General features: G+C 53.0%; 1 protein-coding gene across 1 annotated transcript; it reads left to right on the top strand.

Annotated features, from left to right (window-relative positions):
• Window positions 1-2,009: 2,009 nt before the first annotated feature.
• On the top strand, window positions 2,010-9,548 carry ECRG4 (ECRG4 augurin precursor). The gene is made up of 4 exons (XM_067704019.1): window positions 2,010-2,871; window positions 4,739-4,786; window positions 6,794-6,951; window positions 9,043-9,548. The coding sequence occupies exons 1-4, from the start codon at window positions 2,682-2,684 to the stop codon at window positions 9,199-9,201; spliced, it is 555 nt and encodes a 184-aa protein (XP_067560120.1). The 5' UTR covers window positions 2,010-2,681; the 3' UTR covers window positions 9,202-9,548.
• The last annotated feature ends 17,051 nt before the right edge of the window (window positions 9,549-26,599 follow it).

Below are 26,599 nucleotides of genomic sequence, written 5' to 3'. Positions count from 1 at the left end.
AGAGAGACAGAGAGAAACCCCAGTGAGTAGGACCCAAGCAACCAGAGACCTGGCATGGATGGAAGCGGACAAAAGACTGGGACAGGCGGACACGCTGCTCTGTGTGCCTTTTCCGCGGCAATAAATGTTACTGACACTGTGTAAGGCACACGAACACGGGAGCCAAAGACATTTCACTCTGGAAGACTGTCTACAGGGATGTCCGCTGAGCATTTGAGAAACAGATATTGATACTGAATTAAATTGGATCCAACTGGTAGTCATGAATCTGACCCCTTTAATCCTTTTTATCGTTAGTATCTTCCTACCGGTAATCGAAAGTCTTTGTATTTTGAGTTTTGTTCGTTTTAAGGAAATGAAAATAAAATACCAGTGAAGTGTTTTTAAAAGAGGATTGCCTCAAACTAAACTTATATGTGGGGTGAGGGGCGACTGGAAGGGACACAGGGGCTCCCGGAGGGCTGGTGACATGGTCTCTCCATCATTATGTTGTATATTTGATCTCCGCACTTTTTAATATTATGTTACATTTCAATAAAAACTTGACACAAAGGGACTGTCTCTATTAATGGCAGAGATGGCGAATTCAGCCATTATTTAGGGTGTGTAATGTTCCCCTTCCCCGGGAACTGTGATATCTCCTGGAAACCATTCTTGTTTTGTAAAGAGTGTAAACAGACAAGTGGACACCAAAGCCTTATGTGATTACCAGATCGGTCCTTTACCTCAGATGGTCACCAGTTTTGTCTCCTTGGCTGGAGGTGTAAGCTTAGCTCAGGAAGAAGAGTCATCATGGGTCTCCACTTCCGGCAACGTCACCACTGCCCTGCTGGGGCCCAGGCTGCTTCTGCCCGGCCCCAAGGACGTCATTCGCACAGTTCCGGGGGTGCTGCTGAATGACGTCACCTCCACCCCTCCCTGTGGAGCGGAAGCAGGGCCTAGTTCTCAGGATGTGTTCTTCTCACCTTACTGACAATTCTTGTAAAATAATTTTCTGTGGGATCCTTGATTTTTCTAACCAATTCTACATTGAAACAGCAATTGAGGGTTTTTTTTAATATAGGCTAATAAAAAATTAGGATTCAATATTTACTTTACCTTCAAATCCTACAACTGGAGTCTTGGAATTAACAAAAAATAAAATTGCCACGTGCCTTTTAACTGTCAGTGGAAGGGTGTGAAATGAAGGCCTGTTTCCACCAGAGGGAAAAAGAAAACTCAAGGAGATGGGCTGCTGTCCTTACGGGCAACGCTGCTGGGTTCAGATCAGACCCTGGTTAAGAGGAGAATTTCAGTGTTACAGGAGAAGCAAATGCTGTTGGAGATTGGAGTGCACCGGGAGACCCCCGCAAGATAAGGGAGAGATTACGGTTAATATCTTCCACGCCTGTTCGAAGCCAGTCCTTTGCTTGGGTCTCCCTCCTCGCTGTAAACGTTCTTGTCCTTGGGCAGAGGGACAGGTACTGCTTTGCTTCTTCTCATCCTATCTCAGCTCCCCGGGGTTTATAAGCACTTCCCTGCCAGCACTGCAAGTATGAGGTTACCTTCCGGGTTCTCTCTGGCGCCTCTTGAAGCCCGTGCGCCCAAGGCTGGGGGTTCTCTCAGAGCCCCTCTCGCCTTCCCTTTGGTCTGCTGGCTCAGCGTAAACGCGCTTCTTTCTGCAGAGCGCCAACCGCATCACGCGGAGAGCTGGGTCAGGGTGCAAAGGTTTAAAAAGGGAAGCGGCCGCGGTGCAGACAGGCCTAGAGAGGTTAGTTCTCAGCAGCCGCCCTGCCTGCGAGGAGTCCTCGTGTGCGAACAGGCCCGGGGCCCGGGAAGGCACTCTCGGTTCTCGTGGGGCCTAACGGCGGTACCACTTAAGTGTGCGTGGATCCGGGGCGCACGAGGGCGAAATACGCCCTGAGAATACCAAATGGGCTCACCGGCTCCTGGTTACTAAAAGCCTCGTCTGGGCTTCTCTGGTGGCGCAGTGGCTGAGAGTCCGCCTGCCGATGCAGGGTACTCGGGTTCGTGCCCCGGTCCGGGAAGATCCCACGTGCCGCGGAGCGGCTGGGCCCGTGAGCCATGGCCGCTGAGCCTGCGCGTCCGGAGCCTGTGCTCCGCAACGGGAGAGGCCGCAGCAGTGAGAGGCCCGTATACCACAAAAAAATAAAAATAACAATAAAAGCCTCGTCTATCGGGGTCGTCTGGAGTGAGATATTTTCCTGGAACGCAGCTCTGAGCCCAGAGTGTGGAGACGTTCAAAACAGCACGAAGCACAGAACTGCCAAAGGCATCTGTAATCCAGGACATTCCAAAGCCTGCGCGGGAGGGAGCGGGCTGGGGAGGCCGGGGCGCACGGTGCGGAGGGGCGTGGGACTGCTAACTCGAGGGGGCAGGTAGGCGCGAGACCCGGCGGCCTGAGCGGGGATCCGGCACAGCATCCTTAGCCCTTCCCGGGCGGAGGCCTCCCCTCTCTGGATGCCGCGGCCCCTCCCGGAGCGGCTGGACCTCGCTTGCCCCTCGCCCGCGGTCCTTGGCGGCCCCCGCACCCGGACCTCCCGTGGGCTTGGAGGAGCCGCGGCCAGAGAGAGGGGCGCGGTGTTTTGGCACGGACGCTTGGCCCGGGAGCTCAAGGCACAGCGCCCGCCCGGCGGGTCCCGCCCCGGCAGGGACGCAGGGACCGCCCGCCCAGTACCCCTATGCGCGGTCCTCCCGTGCGCAGTCCCCCACGCCTGGTGCCTCCGCGCCTGACCCTCCCCGCGCAGCGGCAGCCGAGGCGTCCGCATCTCCCTCCAGCGCACTCTGCAGCCATGGCCGCCTCCTCCGCGCGGCCCGCCGCCCTGGTCATGCCAGCGCTGGCTCTGCTCCTGCTGCTGTGCGTGGGCCCAGGTAAGGGGGCGATGCCAGGGCGCCGGGGAGAGGCTCGGTGAGGGCGTGGGGGCTAGGCGCCCATTCTGAGCCCGGGCAAGGGCCGAGGTTTGACAGGGGGTCCTGGGTTCTGCCCTTGCGCGGTGGGAAGTGGCGTGCTTGGGTCAAGGGCAGGGGCTCGGATGTGCGCGGCAAGCTTGGAAAAGGAGGCGGAGAAGCCTCGGGCTGAACGCGAATAGCCGGACGCGGTGGGCGCTGTAGGCGGATGGTGCGCCCAGGGCTGAGCGGAGCCGAAGGGCCATCCCCAGAGTGCCCACCAGGCGTTCCCTTCCCGGCGCTTTGGCTCGGTCAAGTTCCAGGTCTGCAGAGCAGCGAGCGGGCCTCACCTCCCAGCTGGGGAAAAGTTCTCAAGCGAGAAAGGCTTAACTTTCTCGGCTTCTTGGAGCCCTCCGTGAATGGGTTGAAAATCCCGGTTCCCTACAGAATGCGCGCATTCACACACACGCCGTAAATGCGGCGGGTTCGGGGTGTGGACTTTTGAACCCTGGGGAGCCCACATCCCCACCGCAGAAGGGCGACCTGAAATCAGAGGTTTTGCCCTGACAGTGCACCTCCCCTCCTACCGTCCTTCCCGGCTCATGCCGGCAAGGGCCGCCGCTGAGGCTCGGGGCTCTGAGAGGCAGGGGTCATGACCCCAGGTCTACGGCGAAGTTGCTGAGGCTGGAGGGCGGGAGGTGACTTGCCCAGCACCCTGAGGCTGGTGCATCTTCCACCGCAAAGCAGCCGCACGGTGGGGTGGAAAGGCAGGACCCCCTTGGTGCTCAGCTTCGGCGTTTTGGATGTTCAGCGCGGGCTGGGGGGGGGGGGCAGCAGGAGCCCTGGGAGGGGGGTGGGGGGAGGATGACGGCTGTTCTAATCTAGGACCACTGGGGGGCCAGTCCATCACTCCCCATCGCGTGCTTTATCACCTCCCTCTTTGTTCCTCCCATTTTAAGAAGCACATCTGAATACAGCAAGTGGGCATCGGCTATAAGCTAGTCCTTTTCAGAACTTGTATTTTATTTCTTTTATACCGAGAATGCAGCGATAGGAATCAGTTAAAATATTATCATCATTGAGCTGGAATGTGAAAGTTCTTAGGACACCAAATAAAAATCGTTTTGTAGAGTGTAGAAACGCTTTTAGATCTGAATCAAAACAACAATAAATGGTACAGATAATGCCTGATTTTAAGACGATCAGGGCAAGTTACAAAACGGGGCCGAGCTTTTAGAGCACTAAGCCCCATGCCTTGACTTGTGGTGGAGAAGCTCCACTTCTGCCTCCGTCTTCCCACGACTGCCTTCCCTGTGGCCTCACCTCCTCTTATAAGGACACCACCGGTCACTGGATTTAGAGCCCACCCTAAACCCGGCATCATATCACCTCGAGGTCCTTAACTCATTACGTCTGCAAAGATGCTGTTTCCAGATAAGTTCACATTCGGAAGTTCTGGGTGGGTATGAATTTGGAGGGACACTAGTTGATCGACTGTACCATGAAAAGTTAAGTCTGCAGGCAGGTGCATATGACAGGTGACTGCCTGAATATTATGACAGAATTGCTCAAAGGACAACGTCACTTTTCCTAGAGAACAGCTCAGATGGTCTCCAGTAGCTCAAAGTGCCCTGCTCGGCCATGGTCCTTGTCACCAGTTTGAGCCACAGGCAGCCTGAATTGCTTTTTCTACACAACAGGAAATGCAACAAGCATTAAATAATATAATGCTACCAAGTTGCTAAAGCAACATAGGGGTATGAAGTGATTTTTTTCCAATGTGGATTTTTGCATGTGAGAAATTTAAGGGCGCAGTGCAACCCTGAAATGATTTCCATTTTCATTCCTTTAGGTGGCGTAAGTGGAAACAAACTCAAGCTGATGCTTCAGAAAGGGGAAGGTAAGTATAGCCCACACAGATAAGGGTTGCGTTCTTAACCAGGCTGCAATGAAACAGCGATGTCGATGTCCTCACCTGAGGCTTGTGTTTGGAAAATCAAAAGTGTTTACTCCGTAGAAGGTTAGCAGATCTGAAGGGCTCGTCCTGTGGGGATGTGGGGCGGTATTTCATCAGGTAAATATTATTGCCAGTTAATGCTTTTCTGACAGCTGTCAGTGTGGACTCAGAAGTAAAAGGAACAGAGCTGTAGTGTTCATTGAAGGCTGTTTGTTTTGGAATCGTGATACCCCATAGAGCACATACCTGAATCGAGAGCACACACAGCTTCAGTTCTGGGGCAGCACAGAGCGGTACTGTGGGCGTCCTCCGTATCCAACTAGCTCTTGGGGGAGGGTTAAACAGAAAGACCGTTTTGTGACTGACACCTGTTGTGAAGAACCGGCCTCCGATAGATATGGTAACGCAGCAAAATGTCGTAGAAACAGAACTGTCTGGGAGCCACGCAGGTGAGTTCGGGCCCGCTGTAATCAGTCGATCATTGTGTGGGCTTGTGAAAGCCATTCTCCCGCAGAACTTTCGTCTTCACCTGGAAATTAGCAAGTTATCTCTCTCTTAGAATGAAGACTACATTTTTTTTCACATCTTTATTGGAATATAATTTCTTTACAATGATGTGTTAGTTTCTGCTGTATAACAAAGTGAATCAGCTCTGCATATGCCTACATCCCCATATCTCCTCCCAAGACTACATTTCTGAGGTGAATTTCTAACTACTTATTCTTTCCCCTGGATTAACGGGGGCTCCAGGAGGCTGAAGTCTGCTCCCCAATGGGGGGGCGCCAGCGCTTATGCACCTGCTTCCCAGGTGGCCCCGCGGGGACACCCCCCCACACACACACACCTGTTGAGCGCACACAGCCCCTCTCGGGGGAGGGGCTCCTGGGGGAGCCGCCAGCATCTTCCCCGTCTCTTCCAGCTGCTCCCAAGGCCCCGGTCCACCCCCGACCTCCCAGGCCCCTCAGATGGCCCCTCCCCTCCCTGTGCTAGACAGCCATCTCCCGGGGACTCCAGGGAAGCCCTGGTGACGGGGGCCCTGGAGAGCAACGGCCGAGGTGATCACGACTCCTCCGTGCACATCCTCAGCTTTTGTTCAGCTCAAGCCAAGAAACACACATTGAGCACCTGCTGTGTACAGAACAGTGTAACAGGCCCTGAGGGAGATGCACAGGTGAACAGGAGGTGAAAACACAAATGTGCTGCCTGATCTTTATCCACGTGACCAAGGGACACAGGGCATTTGACTGCCTTTTCCTGCGCAGCCTCCATAACGGGAAGCGGGCCCATCAGTCCCGTGTTGCAGATGAGGGCACAGAGGCTCGGAGCCGGGCAGCACTTCCCCGAGCACGCCTGCCGAAGCGGGGCCTTTTCTGCAGCTGAGTCCGCGATGGAAAGGCGTCCGGGGAAGCCGTGGGAAAGCGAGGGTCACCCCCATCAAGAGGCAGTCGAAGCGTTCATGGTCACCCTGCAGCCTGACTTGAGGACTCGCTGCTCCGCTGGGCTCGCTGGCCGGCCTGCTCAGACCCTTGCTCCAGCTCTTTCTCCCCTGGCCCCCCTAAGCAGTCCCAGCACGCTCGTGTTTGTGCAGACAAGGCACGCGCAGCCAGCGGCACTGGACACCGGGCGGTTTCCCCGCGGCAGAGCCCAGGGGGAGCACCAGGGCCTGGGGCCCGGGGTCTGGGCCTGGTGAGGGGCTGCAGAGGCGGAGCTGAGTTCGGTTCCCGCCCTGGGCCTGTTACGTGGCTGTGCCTGGACAGGAGGGCTCGCTACCCCGGAGGCCGGGACAGACGGCGGGAGCCCGCACAGTACCCGCGCCCTGCAGGGAGGGTGTGCCAGTTAAGGCCACCTCCTGCCAGGTGGGGGCGGGGAGGGCGATGGAGAAGAGCGATTCACCCCGAGGAGGAAAGAACTCATTCTCTGCACTTGCGTGTGGGGAACCCCTCGTTTCAGCCCCTGCTCCCCCTACGACCCCGGTGGCCGTCCAGGAGAGCAGAGCCAAGGAGTTCCTGAGCAGCCCGGAGCGGCTCAAGCGGCAGCTGTGGGACCGCACGCGGCCCGAGGTGCAGCAGTGGTACCAGCACTTCCTGTACTTGGGCTTCGACGAAGCGGTGGGTGTTCTGGCTGGAGCCTGGCTTCCCGCCGGGCAGGATGGGGGTGCGGAGGCCTGCTTTGGGGAAACGGGCACAGAGAATTAAGTTCTGTTACCTGCCCTGAAGTCAGAGCCCCCATTCTGTGTCAAGAGCTGCCAGGTATGGGACCACATGATCGTCAGGCACAAGGGTATTAGCTGGAATTTTCCATCCCACTATGCCCAAATGGGAACCTCTCCCATCAGGTTTTGGAAGCAGAGTTCCAGAGACATCCCCGCCCAAAGCGGCTGGGACTTAAATTCATCAAGAATCTGGTTTTCTTAGGGACTTTTTTAATGTATCTGGTCAGTTTTGCCTGAGTGTCCTTAATAATAACTCACCACCCCCTGAAACATTTTCCACTTTGCCTCAAATAAACGTCAGAAACAGCAAGATCTATGCAAAGACCCATGAGGATAATGGAAAGAGATGCAAAGCGACTTTTAAAGAGAGACGGGTCTTTGCAGATGTTTTTGGGAAAATTTGTCAATGCATTTGCAGGAAGTACGGTTCAGTTCATGTGTCCAGGTAGCACGAGTGGAGATATTCACCAGATTAAGGAAAAAGACTGCTTATCATCACCGACTCCCATCCGGGGACCAGGCACAGATCAGCCAGCGGCGGAGTTAAGGTGTGAGATTCTGCTGCCCCGGAGCGAGTCTGCAGGGTGATGGACAGGGCTGTGCTGAGTGAGTCCTGATGTGGAGACCACAGCTCACCGCCCCAGCCAGGGAGTGGATGGAGGGTGGCATCTCCCACGGAGGCAGCTGGAAGGGTTTTTCCAAACGGGCTCGTGGCTCATATTGTGAATGGAGGTGTATACAAAATACTGCAAGAGGCGAACAAAATTGAACTCTTCAGAAACATCATTTTTTTTTTTTTTTTTTTTGCGGTACGCGGGCCTCTCACTGTCGCGGCCTCTCCCGTTGCGGAGCACAGGCTCCGGACGCGCAGGCTCAGCGGCCATGGCTCACGGGCCCAGCCGCTCCGCGGCATGTGGGATCTTCCCGGACCGGGGCACGAACCCGTGTCCCCTGCATCGGCAGGCGGACTCTCAGCCACTGCGCCACCAGGGAAGCCCTGCATTATTTCTGTTTTCATAAAATATTTTTAAAATTTTTTGGAAAAAAAATATGTTAAGCCGAAACTTCAAACAAGATTAAAAAATGAGAGAAACCAAGGAATGAGCCTGCTTCACTAGGGGAAAATCTGCAGTATTGTGAGACAAGCCAGCTGTTTCCTTTTCAGGGCAGGGCCTGGGGGAGGGTCAGAGGAGGCTGCAGCCCCAGGCCCAGTGAGTAGACGGGGATGAGGGTTGAATCGTGGCCACGTGGTAAGCGTTTGTGGCCTGAATCACTGCATCCAGGCCTGTCTGAGCAACACAACAGGGGTGAGAGTGTCACCACCAGACGTGTCCAAATTCCCTGCCCCGAGGCTGCAATGTGGTTTCATGCACCACGTTTACGAAGCCCGCAGCCTGCGCAGCAGCCCAGGTGGGACGGGGAGGGGGTCAGCGTCTGCCACATCAGATGCGCGGCGCCTGGGGACAGGCCCGGCTCTTACTGTATTGGGCAGATGTCCATTTTCTTTACTGAAACAGAGAAAAATGTTGAAGTCGGGGGTATATTTAGAACTCGCAGACAGACATGTTCGAGGGTAGGGGTTGTACTCCTTTGGGGGAAAAAGTTTTCAGCGGTGTTATCCATCTGGTTAGTATCGACCTCTGGCCCAGGGATGCTGTAGCCAGAAGTTATTTTTTTAAAAAAATGATTATTTATTGTTTTCTATTGAAGTAGAGTTGATTTACAATGTTGTGTTAGTTTCAGGTGTACAGCAAGTGATTCAGTTATACATATATTCTTTTTCAGATTCTTTTCCATTATAAGTTATTACAAGATATGGAATATAATTCCTCCCTGTGCTGTACAGTAAGTAGGTCCTTGTGGCAGGAGTTATTCTTAGGAGGTGTTGTTCATCGTTGAAGAAAAATCCCAGAGAAACAGCGTCCGTAAGATGTGCTCTGGGAAACGGTGTCCTTGAGTTCATCCCCTCTCATCCTCTTTCCTCCAGAAATTTGAGGATGACATCACCTATTGGCTAAACAGAGGTCGGAATGGGCACGACTACTACGATTACCACCAGCGCCACTACGATGAGGACGCTGCGATCGGTCCCCGGAGCCCCCATGGCTTCAGGCACGGAGCCAGCGTCAACTACGACGACTACTGACCGTCCCTCAGGCGGGCTCGGGGCCGCGGGCTCCGCACCACGCCCGGCCTGTGTCTGCTGCGCCTGGTCTCGGCTCATCTTTCCTACCCGCTTTCTGTGGCCACAAAGGAAGTGTTAAAGCAAAGAACGTAAATGCCTTTCGAGATTTCATGCAAATACCTAACAATGCATTTCATTAAAAAATAGAAATAAAAGCATTTTGTTAAAAGGTCTCAGAGTTCATTTGCATGAAACTTGAGCTGGCGAGCGTTTTCCTTCCCTGCACGTTTCTGAGGTTGAAGCAATTTCTCAGAGGCACCTCCCCTCCAAGAATCCCCACCACCCCAGGCCATGGGACCGAGCAGGTGTATTCAGTGTATTAGAATTCAGTCCACACTAAATGCCAAATTAAAAATAAAAATACAGCAAGAAAATTTAGCTGGAAATTATTTAAGGTCACAGAACACGTTTTGGAGGATTGAGGATCCACACGGGTTTGCAGATTTGCTGTGCCACATCCCGAGCCGGAGGCGGACCTGTTTAATATTGTCAGGCAGGGAAAAGAGGGTAACAGAAAAAACACTGAAGTTTGGTTGATTTCAGAGCCTCCCTTGTCTTAAAAAAATTAAACCTTGTCTAATGAGCTCAAGAAAGATTTAAGAATATACATTGCATCATGTTTAAACAATCTGAGTGAATGAAAGAGAAAAGTGTCCTGCGGGTGGGTAGGGGGAGGGGGGGAAAGTGGGGAGGTGACACATGCAGAGGGGAGGGGCCCGCAGAATGGCTCTTGAACTCGTGTGGGTCACAGACCCTCTGACAGCCTGATGGAAGTTTTCTCAGAAAAATGATACGTGATTTTGCATATAGTCTCTGAAACACATCCTCATTCACAAGCTGCAGATGACAAACCCTTGGGTTTGGTGAGGAGTACCTACCAGCGTCAGGGGACCCGTGTTTGTGGACAATCCTTTGGAATCCTTACAGCTTTTAAAACTTTGTGGTAAAATATACACAACATAAAATCCATCATTTTAAGCATTTTTAGACGCATAGTTCAGTGGGTCTGTAAACATCTCTTCATGTCCCCACGTTCAATTCTTTTGGGGATACACCCAGAAGTGGAATTATTACATCATACGGTAACTCTGTTTAAGTTTTTGAGAAATCACCACACGTTTTCCACATCAGTTGTACTACTTTACATTTTAATGTAACATAGAGTTGTAATAGGGAAGAACACTTTGCATTCTCTTACAAGTTAATCACTAAAGGGACGTTGCCTATAAACTTAAATTGCACACAATGACCCATCTCGGACCCTTGCCTGCAAGAGATTAAGGTAAATGAGCACTCAGCGAAAACACCTGTGTTTAGCTCCCAGGAAACCTCCTGAACAGGCCCACCTGTGAATAACTGCTTGAGGGAGAAATTAACACCTCCCCTCCGGAGGCTGACGGGAACCAGGAAGTGCTTGGCTTTAGTCCCGCCCCTTTTAGTATAAAAGGAGCCTGAGTCTGACTCAGCTAGATGCTTCTTTGGGCGTCCGGCCCGCCATCTTGCTCTGCTGGCTTCCCAGGTAAACTCACTCTTCTTTGCCCCGGCAGCTCGGCTCTCAGTTTATTAGCCTGTCGTGTGGCGAGCAGTACAAGCTTGGACTTGGTAACGAATTTTGATGAAGCCACCCAGGAGCCTTGCTGCTCGTGGCCTGCCAGCCCTGGCTGGGGAATTCTGGGGTAAGACCCTAGCAGCTGCCGGGACCCCTTGTCCTGGGGATCTGCCTTCAGAGTTCTGTGAAGCAGCACCGGCCGCCCCAGCGCTTGGCAGTGGAAGGAAGGAATCGACGTTTGGGAGCCGACGGGCTGCGTACGGTAGGGTAAGTGGCTCCGGTGTGTACAGCCGGGAACTTGATTCCTCTCCGTTTGGGGCGTTTTGTTTTGTTTTTGCGGCGTTTGGGGCTTTTTCTCTGGAATAAGCCAGTTTGTTTCGTATTGGAGTGGGGTGTACCCTGTTGGAGAGAGGAAAGAGTTGTTGGACTTTGACCCGATTCATGAACTGGTTCGTTTGCTTCTCTGAAGGCTAGCACTTGTATGTGCTGTTTGTGTTTTATCTTGAATTTCTGTCTCGAAAAATGGGGAATGTTTACTACCAACTAAAGATTCTAAAGAACATCCATCGCCCCCGTTCAGTGGGAAATAGCCCGGGCAGCCTTTGTGCCTCTTCCCACAACTGTGGACTGGACGTTGACAGTGGGTAACGGTAATCGGGAAGAACCTCTGTATCCTGTTACCAGTTAATCTCTAAGGCGAGGCTGCCTATAAGCTTAAATTCTCCATAACGGCCCATCTCTGGGACCCCTGCCTCCCAGGTGTAATGGGCTTTCAGCTAAAATACCTGTGTTTAGCTCCCAGGAAACCTCCTGAGCAGGCCCACCTGTGAATGACTGCGGGAGGGAGAAATTAACACCTCCCCTCCGGAGGCTGCCGGGAACCAGGAAGTGCTTGGCTTTAGTCCCGCCCCTTTTAGTATAAAAGGAGCCTGAGTCTAACTCAGCAAGAGGGTTCTTTGGGGCATGAGCCTGCCGTCTTCTGGGTTTGGGGTCTCCCTGAAGGAAGTCGTTATTCGTTGTCCAACAACTCGTCTCTCGATCATTGGCCTGTCCCGTGGCGAGCAGTATGAGCTTGAGTAACAGAGTTACATTAAAACTTTTGTTTTGGGCCTCCCTGGTGGCGCAGTGGTTGAGAGTCCGCCTGCCGATGCAGGGGACGCGGGTTTGTGCCCCGGTTCGGGAAGATCCCACATGTCGCGGAGCTGCTGGGCCCGTGAGCCATGGCCGCTGAGCCTGCGCGTCCGGAGCCTGTGCTCCGCAACGGGAGAGGCCGCAGCAGTGGGAGGCCCGCGTACTGGGGGAAAAAAAAAAAAAAGAAAGAAAACCCTTTTGTTTCTTTTCCTTAACTACTCTGGGGCTGGCGCAAAGCCCAGTGCAGTGTTGAGGGGGAGGCGGGGCGGGCGAGCTGGGAAGGACGTCTTCACTCTGTTCCTCATCTTAAATGTTGCCCTGCTTCTCCATAAAGTATGTTTGCTAGATGTTCTTGGTCGATGTCTTTTGTCAAGTTAAGGAAATTACTATTCTTTTAAAAATATGCTAAGAAAACTTTAAATGTCATATATGGATACTGAATTCTAGTTTCTTTATCTTTGAGATAACACATCCTTTTAAATCTGGTAATTAACAGTTCTAGTAATACATTTAATATTAATCAGTCTCATTCCTGGAATAAAAACTAACTTGATCATGATTTTTTTTTCATTGTTGGATCTGGTTGGATAATATTTGTTCAGAATTTTTGCATCTGTTTTCGTGAGGAAGATTGGGCTGTAGTTTTCTTTCCCATTCCGTTTTGGGCAGTTTGGGTGTCCAGTTTATACTGTCTTCTTAAAATGAATTGTTTACCATTTCTTCATGTAAGAGTGGAATTATCTGTTTCCCGAATGTTTGGGAGCATTCTGATAAAGCCACTTGCATGTGGTGTTTTCTTCATGGTAAAATTTTTGACCGTTGAATGCATTTCTTTTTCTGGTAAATGATGATTCTGGCTTCGTTTCTCTCCTTGAATCTGTTTCGCTAAATTCTATCTTTCTCAATAGTCATCGATTATATGAAAATTTGAAGTGTGTTGAGAGTTGGTCTTAGTATCTTTTCTCTGTAACATCTGTAGTTATTTTTTCACTCCATTTCATTTGTGCCTTTAAAAAAAAATGAACCTTGTCTTTTCAAACATGTAGTTTTTGCCTTGTTGATGTGCTTCTCTATTTCATAAATTTCTGTTCTCTTAATTTCCTTCCTTCTGCATCTGTGGGTCTTTGATTTAGGTTAGATCTTAGATCAGTTTTGAGCCTTAGTTTTTTCAAAGGCAAATTCTTACCATTCTAAGTTTCCTTTCAAGAATTGTATCCCATGAGTTTGATGTGAAAAGTTAGATGCTGAATTTGTCTAATTTCAATGACAATTTCTCCTTTGACCCATGAGTCGATTACAAGTGTTATTAAATTTCCAAGTGAATGAATTTTTCTAATTATCTTATTGGCTTTGTTTTCTAACTTAATTGCATTGCGGTTTTTAAACAATGTAGTCCGATCGTAATTCTTTGAAGTATACTGAGGCCAGCTTTACATCTGAGCATGTGCCAAACCAGCACGCGTTCAGGTGTGCCTGAAAGAAATGTGTCTTTTCCAGACATCAGATGCAGTCAGATGCATTAGCTCAAGCCCGATTGTGACAGTGTTCATATTCTATTTTCTTACTAATTTTCTTGGTTCATTTGATCTACCGATTACTGATAAGTGTGTTAAAATCCACTATGACAATGGATTTGACAAGTTTTTCCTTTAATGCTGTCAGTCTGGCTTCACTCGACGCTATACACAAATTCACATGGGACACACATCTAGAATCGATACACTTTCCCAGTGAATGGAATCACTTATTGTTATGCAGCAAATTTCCTTATTTCTAATGATGCTTTTGCCTGATTCTCCTTTGCTATTAATATGACTATATTTTGCTTCCTGTTGGTTACTAATTGCCTGCTCTGTCTTTTCCATAGTTGGGCCTTTTATCTTTCTGCGTGCTTTAGGTGTGTTTTTTGCAAAGAGTACATAGCTGAAATTTGTTTTGTTTTTAAAATAGGGTATAATTCTTAAGGTCTGAACAGGAGAATTTAGTCCACTTACATGTATTGTGATTTATGATTTCGTTTCTTTTTTAAAGATTTTGTTGCTGTTGTGGACCATTTTTAAAGTGTTTTTTGAATTTTCTACAATATTGCTTATGTTTTATGTTTTGGTTTTTTGGCCATGCGGCATGCGGGAATCTTAGTATCCTGGCCAGGGATTGAACCTGCACCCCCTGCATTGGAAGGCGAAGTCTCAACCACTGGACCTCTAGGGAAGTCCCTTGTGATTTGGTTTTATCTCTAACATTGAATTTTGAATTTTGACTTGTCCCGTTTTACGTGTTCCTCTCCCCCTTTTCCTCTTCTCTTGCCTTCATTTGGACCGTTTTCCTTCACTTATTCTTCTCCTTTCACCTCCTTTGAAGGTTACACTGGGTCTGTTCTAGTAGTGTTTGCCCATTTAATCCATATTTAACAAGTTACCAGTCATCAGTAGCCACAGTCTTCTCCTGGACAGTACAAGGACCCCAAAATAGTTGATTCTGCAACCTCCCCTCCCAATTTATAACCTCCAATAACTTGGCATTTAAAATCTAGTCTGCTTTATTTCCCCATAAGTTACCGTTGTTTCATTTATAGTTGCTGGTTTGATTAGATGTCACACATCCACTTGGTTCACTATTTCTCCTTCAGACTCAGACCACACTCTGAGCTCATTTTCCTTTGGCCTTAATTCCATCCTCCAGAATCCGTTTAGTGAGGGTCCTTTGATGGTAAACTCCCAAGTTTCACTTTGCCTTGTTTTACTCGGTATAGAATTCTTGGTTGAGCTAATCAGCACTTTGAAGATACTGTCATATAGCCTTGTGGTTTCCACTGTTGATGTGAAGGCTTTCACTATCACCTGTCTTTCTTGTGGGGAGGGGACACCGTCCTCTCCAGCTGTCTTTTATAACAGACCCACCTTTGTAACTTACATCTGTGTCTATATATTTATACTGCTTGGGGCTTGCTGGGCTTTTCTGAGGGTTGGTGTCTTTCAACAAATTTGGAAAATTCTATTTCTTTGAGTGTTACCTCTTCCCCATCCTATCATTTCTTGAACTTTATTCAGGTGTATAAATTTCACTATTTTCCCTTTTTCAAATGTGCTTAGTTATGTCTTGTTATCTGTTCAGATTTTCAAGTTTCCCTTTCATTTCCTTAAAGGTATTAAACTTTATTTCCACCATCTGAAGTCTTTGCGGCTCTATTTCTAGCTGCCACCCATTGCTCTCACTCATGGTGTCTCACCTGCTTGATGTCGTGTAATTTCTAACCATGATGTACTCATTTTCTTTGGAGCTGTTTTTTGGGTTTTTTTAATTTATTTATTTATATTTTTGGCTGTGTTGGGTCTTCGTTGCTGCACGCAACGCTAAGCCTGAGTTAAGTTGGATTCTTCCAGCCAGCACTTGGATCTCTTGTTGCTAGTGGCCTATGGTTCAGGGGCCAGGGCTGGGGGTTGGGCGTCTACCAAACAGGGACCCCTCGTGGTCCCTGTTCTCCTGGTGCCCCCACCCAAAAACATCCTAACTGCCCTTTTCACTGTGATGGGTTAGTTTGTCACTTACCCTCATCAAGGTGCAGCCTTCTGGGGGCTCAGTCTGATAGGGGGCATCTGACCCGGGCGTTGTCTCCTTTTCCGAGTGCCGGGCAGCCTTCAGAGAAGCACAGGCTCTACGGGATTCTGCAGACTCCTCCAGGCCATTTTTGCTTCATTCTGGGATTCTGCAGATTCCTTGCTTCTGTATCATCTCAGGGATGCATTTTAAAAAGATTTTTAAAACTCATACTCAGCAGCTCATCTGCTCCCACCGGAGCATTGATGACTCAGGTTATCTATCTAATCTGCCACCACTACTAGAGGCTCCCATTTGATCATTGATTTAAAATCATACGGTCTTCACCATTTTAGTGTGTTTAGGAAATCTCTTCTAAGAATAATGCTTTTTAATACATAAAATCCACAAGATTACAAATGAAAGCAGCTATATTGAAAAAGGTATCAACACTTTAAAAGACAAATTTGTGACATGGTAATAAATGTTCTTCGTCATGGTACAAATAACAAGATCTGTGACAGGTATACTTGGTGACAAAGTCCCAGGTGAGCCCTGACACTACTGCGGTTTCTTGTCGACATTTATAATTGAAGAAAAGGGTAAATTTGAGTTAAGGGTTATTAGAAACAAATAATGCAATATTTTCCCCCATTCATGAAACTCCCTGTGTGAAGGGCTTCCCAGTGCAATTCCTGTAATATATCCAGGGTGAAAACTTCCAGTTATTCTGAGGTTAAGGTGAAAATGCACGAGTCCTAGGAGGTCTGGCCTCTGCCTCCCTGGCCAGCTTCCTCCCTCCCCCACTCCCCTGGCTCAGACTCCACATGCCCCAGCCTCCCAACCCCTTCAGCCTGCCGTTGCCCTCCCTCCTTCTGGAAAGTTCTGTCTCTTAATTCCCAGACCTCCTTCACAGCTTAGTGTTGTCATTGTCACTTTTCCGCCCCAGCTCTTCCAGGGCACCTCCCTGTCAGGGTGCCTCTTCCAAGGCTCCTCTTTTGGGAAAATTATCAATCGCACAGGGGATTGTGGGACAGATGTTTCTCCAGGTGGACAGTGAACCCAGGATGATGATCGCCACTGTCTGAGCCAGAAAGTCTTCAGAGCCTCGCACAGAGCCTGTCGGGGCAATCGCTCTAGAAAGTGTGCTGGGGAAGCCTGACTGCACCCGGAAAGAAACAGGTGACCTACTCTCAGGTTTACACGTGACGACAATGGACAGAGGGTTACAATGTCACCTCCAAGACGCAACGTGAGTTACGAACAGAACACGAACTAGAGCTCAGATTAGGCGGTGCATCCCACACCCCTTTATCTGTCCTCCCGTCCATGACAGGGTCCACTTCCTCCCATCGCACCTAACCACCTCTATGACAGGGTCCACCTCTTCGCTGCCCCCTGACCCCCTCAATGATAGGGTCCACCTCCTCCCTGCCCCCCTGACCCCCTCTATGACACGGTCCACATAATCCCTGCCCCCCTGAACTCCTATATGACAAGGTCCACCTCCTACCTGCCCCCCTGAACCCCTCTATGACACGGTCCACCTAATCACTGCCCCCCTGAACCCCTCTATGACAGGGTGGACCTCCTCCCTGCCCCCCTGACCCCCACTATGACAGGGTCCACTTCCTCCCTGACCCCCTCTATGAGAGGGTCCAGCTCCTCCCTGCCCCCCTGAACCCCTCTATGACAGGGTCCACCTCTTCCCTGCCTCCCCGTCCCTGACAATGACAGGGTCCACCTAATACCTGCACCCCGATCCCCTCTATGACAGGGTCCACCTCCTCCCTGCTCCCCTGAACCCGTCTATGACAGGGTCTACCTCCCCCCTGACCCCTCTATGACAGGGTCCACCTCCTCCCTGCCCCCTGTCGCCCTCTATGACAGAGTCTACCACCTGCCTGCTCCCCAACCCCTCTATGACAGGGTCCACCTGATCCCTGCCTCCCTGAACCCCTCTATGTCAGGGTCCACCTCATCCCTGCTCCCCTGACCCCCTCTATGACACGGTCCACATACTCCCTGCCCTCTGACACACTCTATGAAAGGGTCCACCTCCTCCCTGCCCCCATGAACCCCTGTATGACAGGTTCAACCTCCTCACTGCCCCCTGATCCCCTCCATGACAGGGTCCACCTAATCCCTGCCCCCCTGGCCCCCTCTATGAGAGGGTTCACCTCCTCCCTGCCCCCCTGACCCCTTCTGTGACAGGGTCCACTTCCTACCTGGCCCTCTGAACCCCTCTATGACAGGGTCCACCTAATCCATGCCCCCCGACCCCCTCTATGACAGGGTCCACCTCATTCCTGCTCCCCTGACCCCCTCTGTGACAGTGTCCCCTTCCTCCCTGATCACCCCGTCTATGACAGGGTCCACCTCCTCCCTGCCCTCCTTAGCCCCTCTATAACACGGGCCACATAATCCCTGCCCCCCCGAACCCGTCTATGACAGAGTACACCTCCTCCCTTCCCCCCTGAACACCTCTATTACCCAAATAATCACTGCCCTGCTGATCCCCTCTGTGACAGGGTCCACCACCTCCCTGCCCCCCTGACCCTTTCTATGACATGGTCGACCTCCTCCCTGCCCCTCTATGACAGGGTCCACCTCCTCCCTGCCACCCTGACCCCCTCTATGACAGGGTCCACCTCCTCCCTACCCCCCTGAGCCCCTCTATGACAGGATCCACCTCCTCCCTGCCCTCCTGACCCCCTCTATGACTGGGTCCACCTCCTTCCTGCCCCCCCTGAACACTCTGACACGGTCCACTTCCTCCCTGCCCCCCTGACACCCTCTATAACAGGGTCCACCTCCTCCCCGCTCACCTAACCCCCTCTATGACAGGGTCCACCTCCTCCCTGCCCCCCCGACACCCGCTATGAGAGGGACAACCTCCTCCCTGCCCCCTGAACCCCTCTATGACAGGGTCCACCTTCTTCCTGCCCACATGACCCCTCTATGACAGGGTCTATTTTCTCCCTTCCCCCCTGTCCTGCTCTATGACAGGGTGCACCAAATCCCTGACCCCCTTTCTGACAGGGTCCACGTCCTCCCTGCCCCCCTGATCCCTTCTATGACAGGGTCCACCTCCTTCCTGCCCCCCAGAACCGCTCTGGGAGATTCCTCTTCCTCTCTCCCACCGTGATCCCCTCTATGTCAGGGTCCACCGCCTCCCTGCCGCCCTAACCCCCACTATGACAAGGACCACCTCCTCCCAGGCCCCTGATCCTTTCTATGAAAGAGTCCACCTCCACCCTGACCTTTTCTATGACAGGGTCCACCTCCTCCCTGCCCCCCTGAACCCCTCTATGACAGGGTACACCTCCTGTCTGCCCCCTGACTCCCTCTATGACAGGGTACACCTCCTGTCTGCCCCCCTGACGCCCTCTATGACAGGGTCCACCTCCTACCTGCCCCCCTGAAGCCCTCTATGACAGAGTCCACCTAATCTCTGCCTCCCTGACCCCCTGTATAACAGGGTCCACCTCCTCCCTGCCCCCCTGACACCCGCTATGACAGGGTCCACCTCCTCCGTGCCCCCCGGACGCCCCCTATGACAGCATCCACCTCCTCTCTGCCACCCTGATTCCCTCTATTAGAGGGTCCACCTAATCCATGCCGCCCGACACCCTCTATTATACGGTCCACCTGCTCCCTGCCCCCCTGAACCCCTCTGTGACAGGGTCCGCCTCCTCCCTGCTCCCCGACCCCGTCTCTGACATGGTCCACTTCCTCCCTGCCCCCCAGACCCCCTGATTGACAGGGTCCACGTCCTCCCTGACCACCTGAACCCCTCTATGACGCAGTCCACCTCCTCCCTGCCCCCCTGAATCCCTCTATGACAGGGTACTCCACCTCCCTGCCCCCGTGACCCCCTCTATGACAGGGTCCACCTCCTCCCTGCCCCCCTGACGCCCTCTATGACAGAGTCCACCACCTCCCTACCCCCTAACCCCCTCTGACAGGGTCAACCTTATCTTGCCTCCGTGACCCCCTCGATGACCGGGTCCACCTCCTCCCTGCCACCCTGACCCTCTTTGTGACAGGGTCCTCCTCTCCCTGCCACTCTGACCCACTTTGTGAAAGGGTCCACGTCTTCCCTGCCCCCCTGACTCCCTCTATGATAGGGTCAGTCTCCTCCCTTCCACCCCTGACCCCCTCTATGACAAAGTCCAACTAATCCCTGCCCCCCTGATCTCTTCTATGACAGGGTCCAACTCCTCCCTCTCCCCTGACCCCGTCCATGACACGGTCCACGTCCTCCCTGCTCCCCTGACCCTCTCTATGACAGGGTCCACGTAATCTCTGCACCCCGATCCCCTCTATTAGAGGGTCCACCTAATCCATGCCCCCTTGACCCCCTCTATGACAGGGTCCACTACCTCCCTGCCACCCTGACCCCCAGTATGACAGGGTCCACCTCCTCCCTGGCCGCCTAACCCCCTCTATGACAGGGTACACCTCCTCCCTGCACCCTGAACCCCTCTATGACAGGGTTCACCTCCTCCCTGCCCCCTGACCCCCCCTATTAAACGATCCACATATTCCCTGCCCCTCTGAACCCCTCTATGACAGAGTCCACCTCCTCCCTGCCCCCATGAACCCCTATATAACATGGTCCACCTCCTCCCTGTCCCCCAGACTCCCTTTATGAAAGGGTCCACCTCCTCCCTGCCCCCCGAACCCCTCTATGACAGGGTACACCTCCTGTCTGCCCCCCTGACGCCCTCTATGACAGGGTCCACCTCCTACCTGCCCCCCTGAAGCCCTCTATGACAGAGTCCACCACCTCCCTGCCCCGCTAATCCTCTCTATGACAGGGTCCACCTAATCACTGCCTCCCTGACCCCCTGTATAACAGGGTCCACCTCCTCCCTGCCCCCCTGACACCCGCTATGACAGGGTCCACCTCCTCCGTGCCCCCCGGACGCCATCTATGACAGCATCCACCTCCACCTCCTCTCTGCCACCCTGATTCCTTCTATTAGAGGGTCCACCTAATCTCTGCCTCTCTGGACCCCCTCTATGATAGGGTCCACCTCCTCCCAGTCCCGCTGAACCCCTCCATGAAACGGTCCACATAATCTCTGCCCCCCCGACCCCCTCTACGACAGGGTCCACCACCTCCCTGCCCCAATGACACCCTCTATGATGGGGTTCACCTCCTCCCTGCCCACCTGATTCCCCCTATGACAGGGTCCACCTCCTCCCTGCCACCCTGACCCCCCGTATGACAGGGTCCACCTCCTGCCTGCCCCCCTGACCGCCTCTATGACAGGGTCCACCTTATCTCTGCCTACCTGACTCCCTCTATGACAGGGTCCACCTCCTCCCTGCCACCCTGACCCCCTGTATGACAGGGTCCACCTCCTCCCTGCCACCCTGACCCCCTGTATGACAGGGTCCACCTCCTCCCTGCCACCCTGACCCCCTGTATGACAGGGTCCATCTCCTCCCTGCCCCTCTGAACCCCTGTATGACAGGGTCCACCTCCTCCCTACCCCCTGAACTCCTATATGACATGGTCCACCTCCTCCCTGCCCTCAAGAACGCCTCTGTGACAGGGTCCAGCTACCCCCGGCTCCCATGAACCCCTCCATGACAGGGTCCACCTTATCTCTGCCTCCCTGCCCCCGTCTATGACAGGGTCCACCTCCTCCCTGCTCCCAAAAACGCGTCTATGACAGGGTCCACCTCCTCCCTGCCCCCCTGAACCCCTCTGTTACGGGGTCTACCTCCTCTCTGCCACCCTGACCCTCTCTGTGACAGGGTCCACCTTATCTCTGCCTACCTGACTCCCTCTATGACGGGGTTCACCTCCTCCCTGCCCACCTGATTCCCCCTATGACAGGGTCTACCTCCTCCCTGCCTCCCTGAACCCGATTATGATAGGGTGTACCTCCTCCCTGTACCCCTGACCCCTCTATGACAGGGTCCACCTCCTCCCTGCCCCCCTGAACCCCTCTGACAGGGTCGACCTCCTCCCTGCCCCCCTGAACCTCTCTATGACAGGGTCGACCTCCTCCCTGCCCCCCTGAACCCCTCTATGACAGGGTCCACCTAATCCCTGCACCCCTGACCCTCTCTATGACAGGATCCACTTCCTCTCTGCCCCCCGAACCCCTCTATGACAGGGTACACTTCCTCCCTTACCCCATCTATGACAGGGTTCACCTCCTGCATGCCCCCTGACCCCCTCTATGATACGATCCACATACTCCCTGCCCCTCTGAACCCCTCTATGACTGGGTCCACCTCCTCCCTGCCCCCCTGACGCCCTCTATGACAGGGTACACCACCTGTCTGTCCCCCTGACGCCCTCTATGACGGGGTACACCACCTGTCTGCCCCCCTGAGCCCCTCTGACAGGGTCCACCTCCTCCCTGCCACCCTGACACCTTCTGTGACAGGGTCAGCCTCCTCCCTTCCCCCCCGATCCCCTCTATGACAGGGTCCACCTAATCCCTGCACCCCTGAACCCCTCTATGACATGGTACACCACCAGACTGCCCCCTTGACGCCCTCTATGACAGGGTCCACCTCCTCCCTGCCCCCCTGAACCCCCTTATGACAGGGTACACCACCTGTCTGCCCCCCTGATGCCCTCTATGACTGTGTCCACCTCCTCCTTGCCCCCCTGAACCCCTCTATAACAAGGTACACCACCAGACTGCCCCCTTGACGCCCTCTATGACAGGGTCCACCTCCTCCCTGCCCCCCTGAACCCCTCTATGACAGGGTACACCACCTGTCTGCCCCCCTGACGCCCTCTATGACAGGGTCCACCTCCTCCCTGCCCCCCTGAAGCCCTCTATGACAGAGTCCACCACCTCCCTGCCCCGCTAACCCCCTCTATGACAGGGTCCACCTAATCTCTGCCTCCCTGACCCCCTCTATTTCAGGGTCCACCTCTTCCCTGCTCCCTTGACACCCGCTATGACAGGGACAGCCTCCTCCCTGCCCCCCTGAACCCCTCTATGACAGAGTCCACCTCCGCCAAGTCCCCCTAAGACCCCCCGTGACAGGGTCCACCTCCTCCGTGCCCCCCGGATGCCATCTATGACAGCATCCACCTCCTCTCTGCCACCTGATTCCTTCTATGAGAGGGTCCACCTGCTCCCTGCCACCCGGAACCCCTCTAGGACAGGGTCCACCTCATTCCTGCTCCCCTGACCCCTCTCTGACATGGTCCATTTCCTCTCTGCCCCGCTGAGCCCCTCTATGACAGGGTCCACCTCCTCCCTGCCCCCTGACCTCCTCTATTATACGGTCCACCTGCTCCCTGCCCCCCTGAACCCCTCTATGACACGGTCCACATAATCCCTGAACCCCTCTATGACTGGGTCCACCTCCTCCTTGCCCCCCTGAACCCCTCTATGACAGGGTACACCACCTGTCTGTCCCCCTGACGCCCTCTATGACAGGGTCCACCTCCTCCCTGCCCCCCTGAACCCCTCTATGACAGGGTACACCTCCTGTCTGCCCCCTGACTCCCTCTATGACAGGGTACACCTCCTGTCTGCCCCCCTGACGCCCTCTATGACAGGGTCCACCTCCTACCTGCCCCCCTGAAGCCCTCTATGACAGAGTCCACCTAATCTCTGCCTCCCTGACCCCCTGTATAACAGGGTCCACCTCCTCCCTGCCCCCCTGACACCCGCTATGATAGGGTCCACCTCCTCCGTGCCCCCCGGACGCCCCCTATGACAGCATCCACCTCCTCTCTGCCACCCTGATTCCCTCTATTAGAGGGTCCACCTAATCCATGCCGCCCGACACCCTCTATTATCCGGTCCACCTGCTCCCTGCTCCCCTGAACCCCTCTATGGCAGGGTCCGTCTCCTCCCTCCTCCCCGACCCCGTCTCTGACATGGTCCACTTCCTCCCTGCCCCCCTGCCCCCCTGATTGACAGGGTCCACGTCCTCCCTGACCACCTGAACCCCTCTATGACACAGTCCACCACCTCCTCCCTGCCCCCCTGACGCCCTCTATGACAGGGTACTCCACCTCCCTTCCCCCCTAACCCCCTCTGACAGGGTCAACCTTATCTTACCTCCGTGACCCCCTTGATGACCGGGTCCACCTCCTCCCTGCCACCCTGACCCTCTTTGTGACAGGGTCCTCCTCCTCCCTGCCACCCTGACCCACTTTGTGAAAGGGTCCACGTCTTCCCTGCCCCCCTGACTCCCCCTATGATAGGGTCAGTCTCCTCCCTTCCACCCCTGACCCCCTCTATGACAAAGTCTAACTAATCCCTGCCCCCCTGATCTCTTCTATGACAGGGTCCAACTCCTCCCTCTCCCCTGACCCCGTCCATGACACGGTCCACGTCCTCCCTGCTCCCCTGACCCTCTCTATGACAGGGTCCATGTAATCTCTGCACCCCGATCCCCTCTGTGACAGGGTCCAGCTCCTCCCTGCTCCCCTGAGCCCTTCTATGACAGGGTCCACCTCCTTCCCCCCGATTCCCTCTATTAGAGGGTCCACCTAATCCATGCCCCCTTGACCCCCTCTATGACAGGGTCCACTACCTCCCTGCCACCCTGACCCCCAGTATGACAGGGTCCACCTCCTCCCTGGCCGCCTAACCCCCTCTATGACAGGGTACACCTCCTCCCTGCCCCCTCACCCCCTCTATTAAACGATCCACATATTCCCTGCCCCTCTGAACCCCTCTATGACAGGGTCCACCTCCTGTATGCCCCCCTGACGCCCTCTATGACGTGGTCCACCTGCTCCCTGCCCCTCTGACACCCTCTATGATAGGGTCCACCTCCTCCCTGCCCCCCCCGACACCCTTTATGACAGGGTCCACCTAATCCCTGCCCCCCTGATCCACTCTGTGACGGGGTCCTACTCCTCCCTGCCCCCCTGACCTCCTCTATGACATGGTCCACCTCCTCCCTGCCCCCCTGAGCCCCTCTAAGACAGGGTCCACTTTCTCCTTCCCACCTGCCCCCCTCTGTGACAGGGTCCATCTCCTCCCTGCCACCCTGAATCCCTCTATCACAGAGTCCACCTAATCCATGTCCCCCTGACCCCCTGTGTGACAGGGCCCCCCTCCTCCCCCCCTGCCCCCCTGTCAGGACTCACTTCTCCTCCAATGTTTGCCTCATGGGCCTGCAGTTTCAGGAACCTGTAGTGCGCCTGGAAATAGCAAACTAGTGTTTTCTCCTGACACTGCATTGACGGCCAGGTGCCTTCTGTTAGGAGCTCCCCATGGCCAGGTGAATACATGTGCTCCCATTAGGTGGAATATTCTCCTAGCTTGGTCAGAGGCCCTGAGCCAAGTGCTTTCCCAATCACACCACCTGGTCCTCCAACCATCCCCTTTAAGTCGAGAAATACTGTCTTCCTCGACGGATCAGAATTACTTTCCAGGATTTGAAAGCAACCATTTTCATATAAAGCTTCAATATGGGAATGAAATTCCCATTGGAAGAAAATGCTGACCAAGAGCTCCATTAATTTTTATTGGAGTGTATTTGCTTTGCAGTATTGTTTTCTGATGTACAGCAGTGAGCCAGCTATACATATACACGTATCTCCTCTTTTTTGGATTTCCTTCCTATTTTGGTCACCACAGAGCACTGAGTTCCCTCAAGAGCTTTAACTCTTAAATTGGGCATGGGCGGGTGGCATGGTCCAGACACTGCTCTCCTTCCTTCTCCTCCTCTTTTTTTAAAAATTGAAGTCTAGGGGCTTCCCTGGTGGCACAGTGGTTGAGAGTCCACCTGCTAATGCAGGTGACACGGGTTCGTGCCCCGGTCCGGGAAGATCCCACATGCCGCAGAGCGGCTGGGCCCGTGAGCCATGGCCGCTGAGCCTGCGCGTCCGGAGCCTGTGCTCTGCAGCGGGAGATGCCACAGCAGTGAGAGGCCTGCGTAGCGCAAAAAAGAAAAAAAAAAAAAAATTGAAGTCTAGTTGAGTTATAATGTGTTACTTTCAGGTGTACAGCAAAGTGATTCAGTTATACACATATATCTCTCTCCTTTTTCAGATTCTTTTCCCTTATAGTTTATTGCAGAATGTTGAGTATAGCTCCCTGGGCTATACAGTAGGTCCTTGTTAGTTATGTATTTTAATATAGTAGTGTGTACCTGTTACCACTAACTTATCGCTCCCCATCCTTTCAGCTTTTCATAACCATGAATGTGTTTTCTGTCTGTGAGTCTGTTTCTGTTTGTAAATAAGTTCCTTTGTGTCATTTTTTCAGATTGCACATGTAAGTGATATCATGGTATTTGTCTTTCTCTGTCTGACTTCACTTAGTATGATAATCTCTAGGTCCATCCATGTTGCTGCAAATGGCATTATTTCATTCTTTTTTATGGATGAGTAGTATTCCATTGTATATATGTACCACATCCTCTTTATTCATTCATCTGATAGACGTTTAGGTTGTTTCCACGTCTTGGCTGTTGTAAACAGAGCTGCAGTGGACACTGAGGTGCGTGTATCTTTATGAATTAGAGTTTTTATCTTTTCCAGATTTATTTTATGACCAGGAGTGGGATTGCTGGGTCACATGGTAGTTCTATTTTTAGTTTTCTGAGGAACCTCCATACTGTTCTCCATAGTGGCTGCACCAATTTACATTCCCACCAACAGTGCAAGAGGGTTCCCTTTTCTCCATACCCTCTCCAGCATTTATTGTCTGTAGACTTTTTTTTGTGTGATATGCGGGCCTCTCACTGTTGTGGCCTCTCCTGTTGCGGAGCACAAGCTCCGGACGAGCAGTCCCAGCGGCCATGGCTCACGGGCCCAGCCGCTCCGCGGCACGTGGGATCCTCCCGGACCGGGGCACGAACCCTTGTCCCCTGCATCGGCAGGCGGACTCTCAAACACTGCGCCACCAGGGAAGCCCCCTGTCTGTAGACTTTTTGATGATGGCCATTCTGACTGGTGTGAGGTGATACCTCATTGCAGTTTTGATTTGCGTTTCTCTAATGATGAGTGATGTTGAGCATTTTTTCATGTGCCTGTTGGATATCCTTTGGCTTCTTTGGAGAAATGTCTATTTAGAACTTCTGCCCATTTTTTAATTGGGTTGTTTATTATTATTTTTGCAATTAGCTGTATGAGCTCTTGATTTATCAATATTTTGGAAATTAATCCGTTGTTGGTTACATCATTTG

This window comes from Pseudorca crassidens, chromosome 14 (assembly GCF_039906515.1).
Source record: "Pseudorca crassidens isolate mPseCra1 chromosome 14, mPseCra1.hap1, whole genome shotgun sequence".
NCBI lineage: Eukaryota > Metazoa > Chordata > Mammalia > Artiodactyla > Delphinidae > Pseudorca > Pseudorca crassidens.
This window is presented reverse-complemented; position numbering and strand designations above follow the sequence as displayed.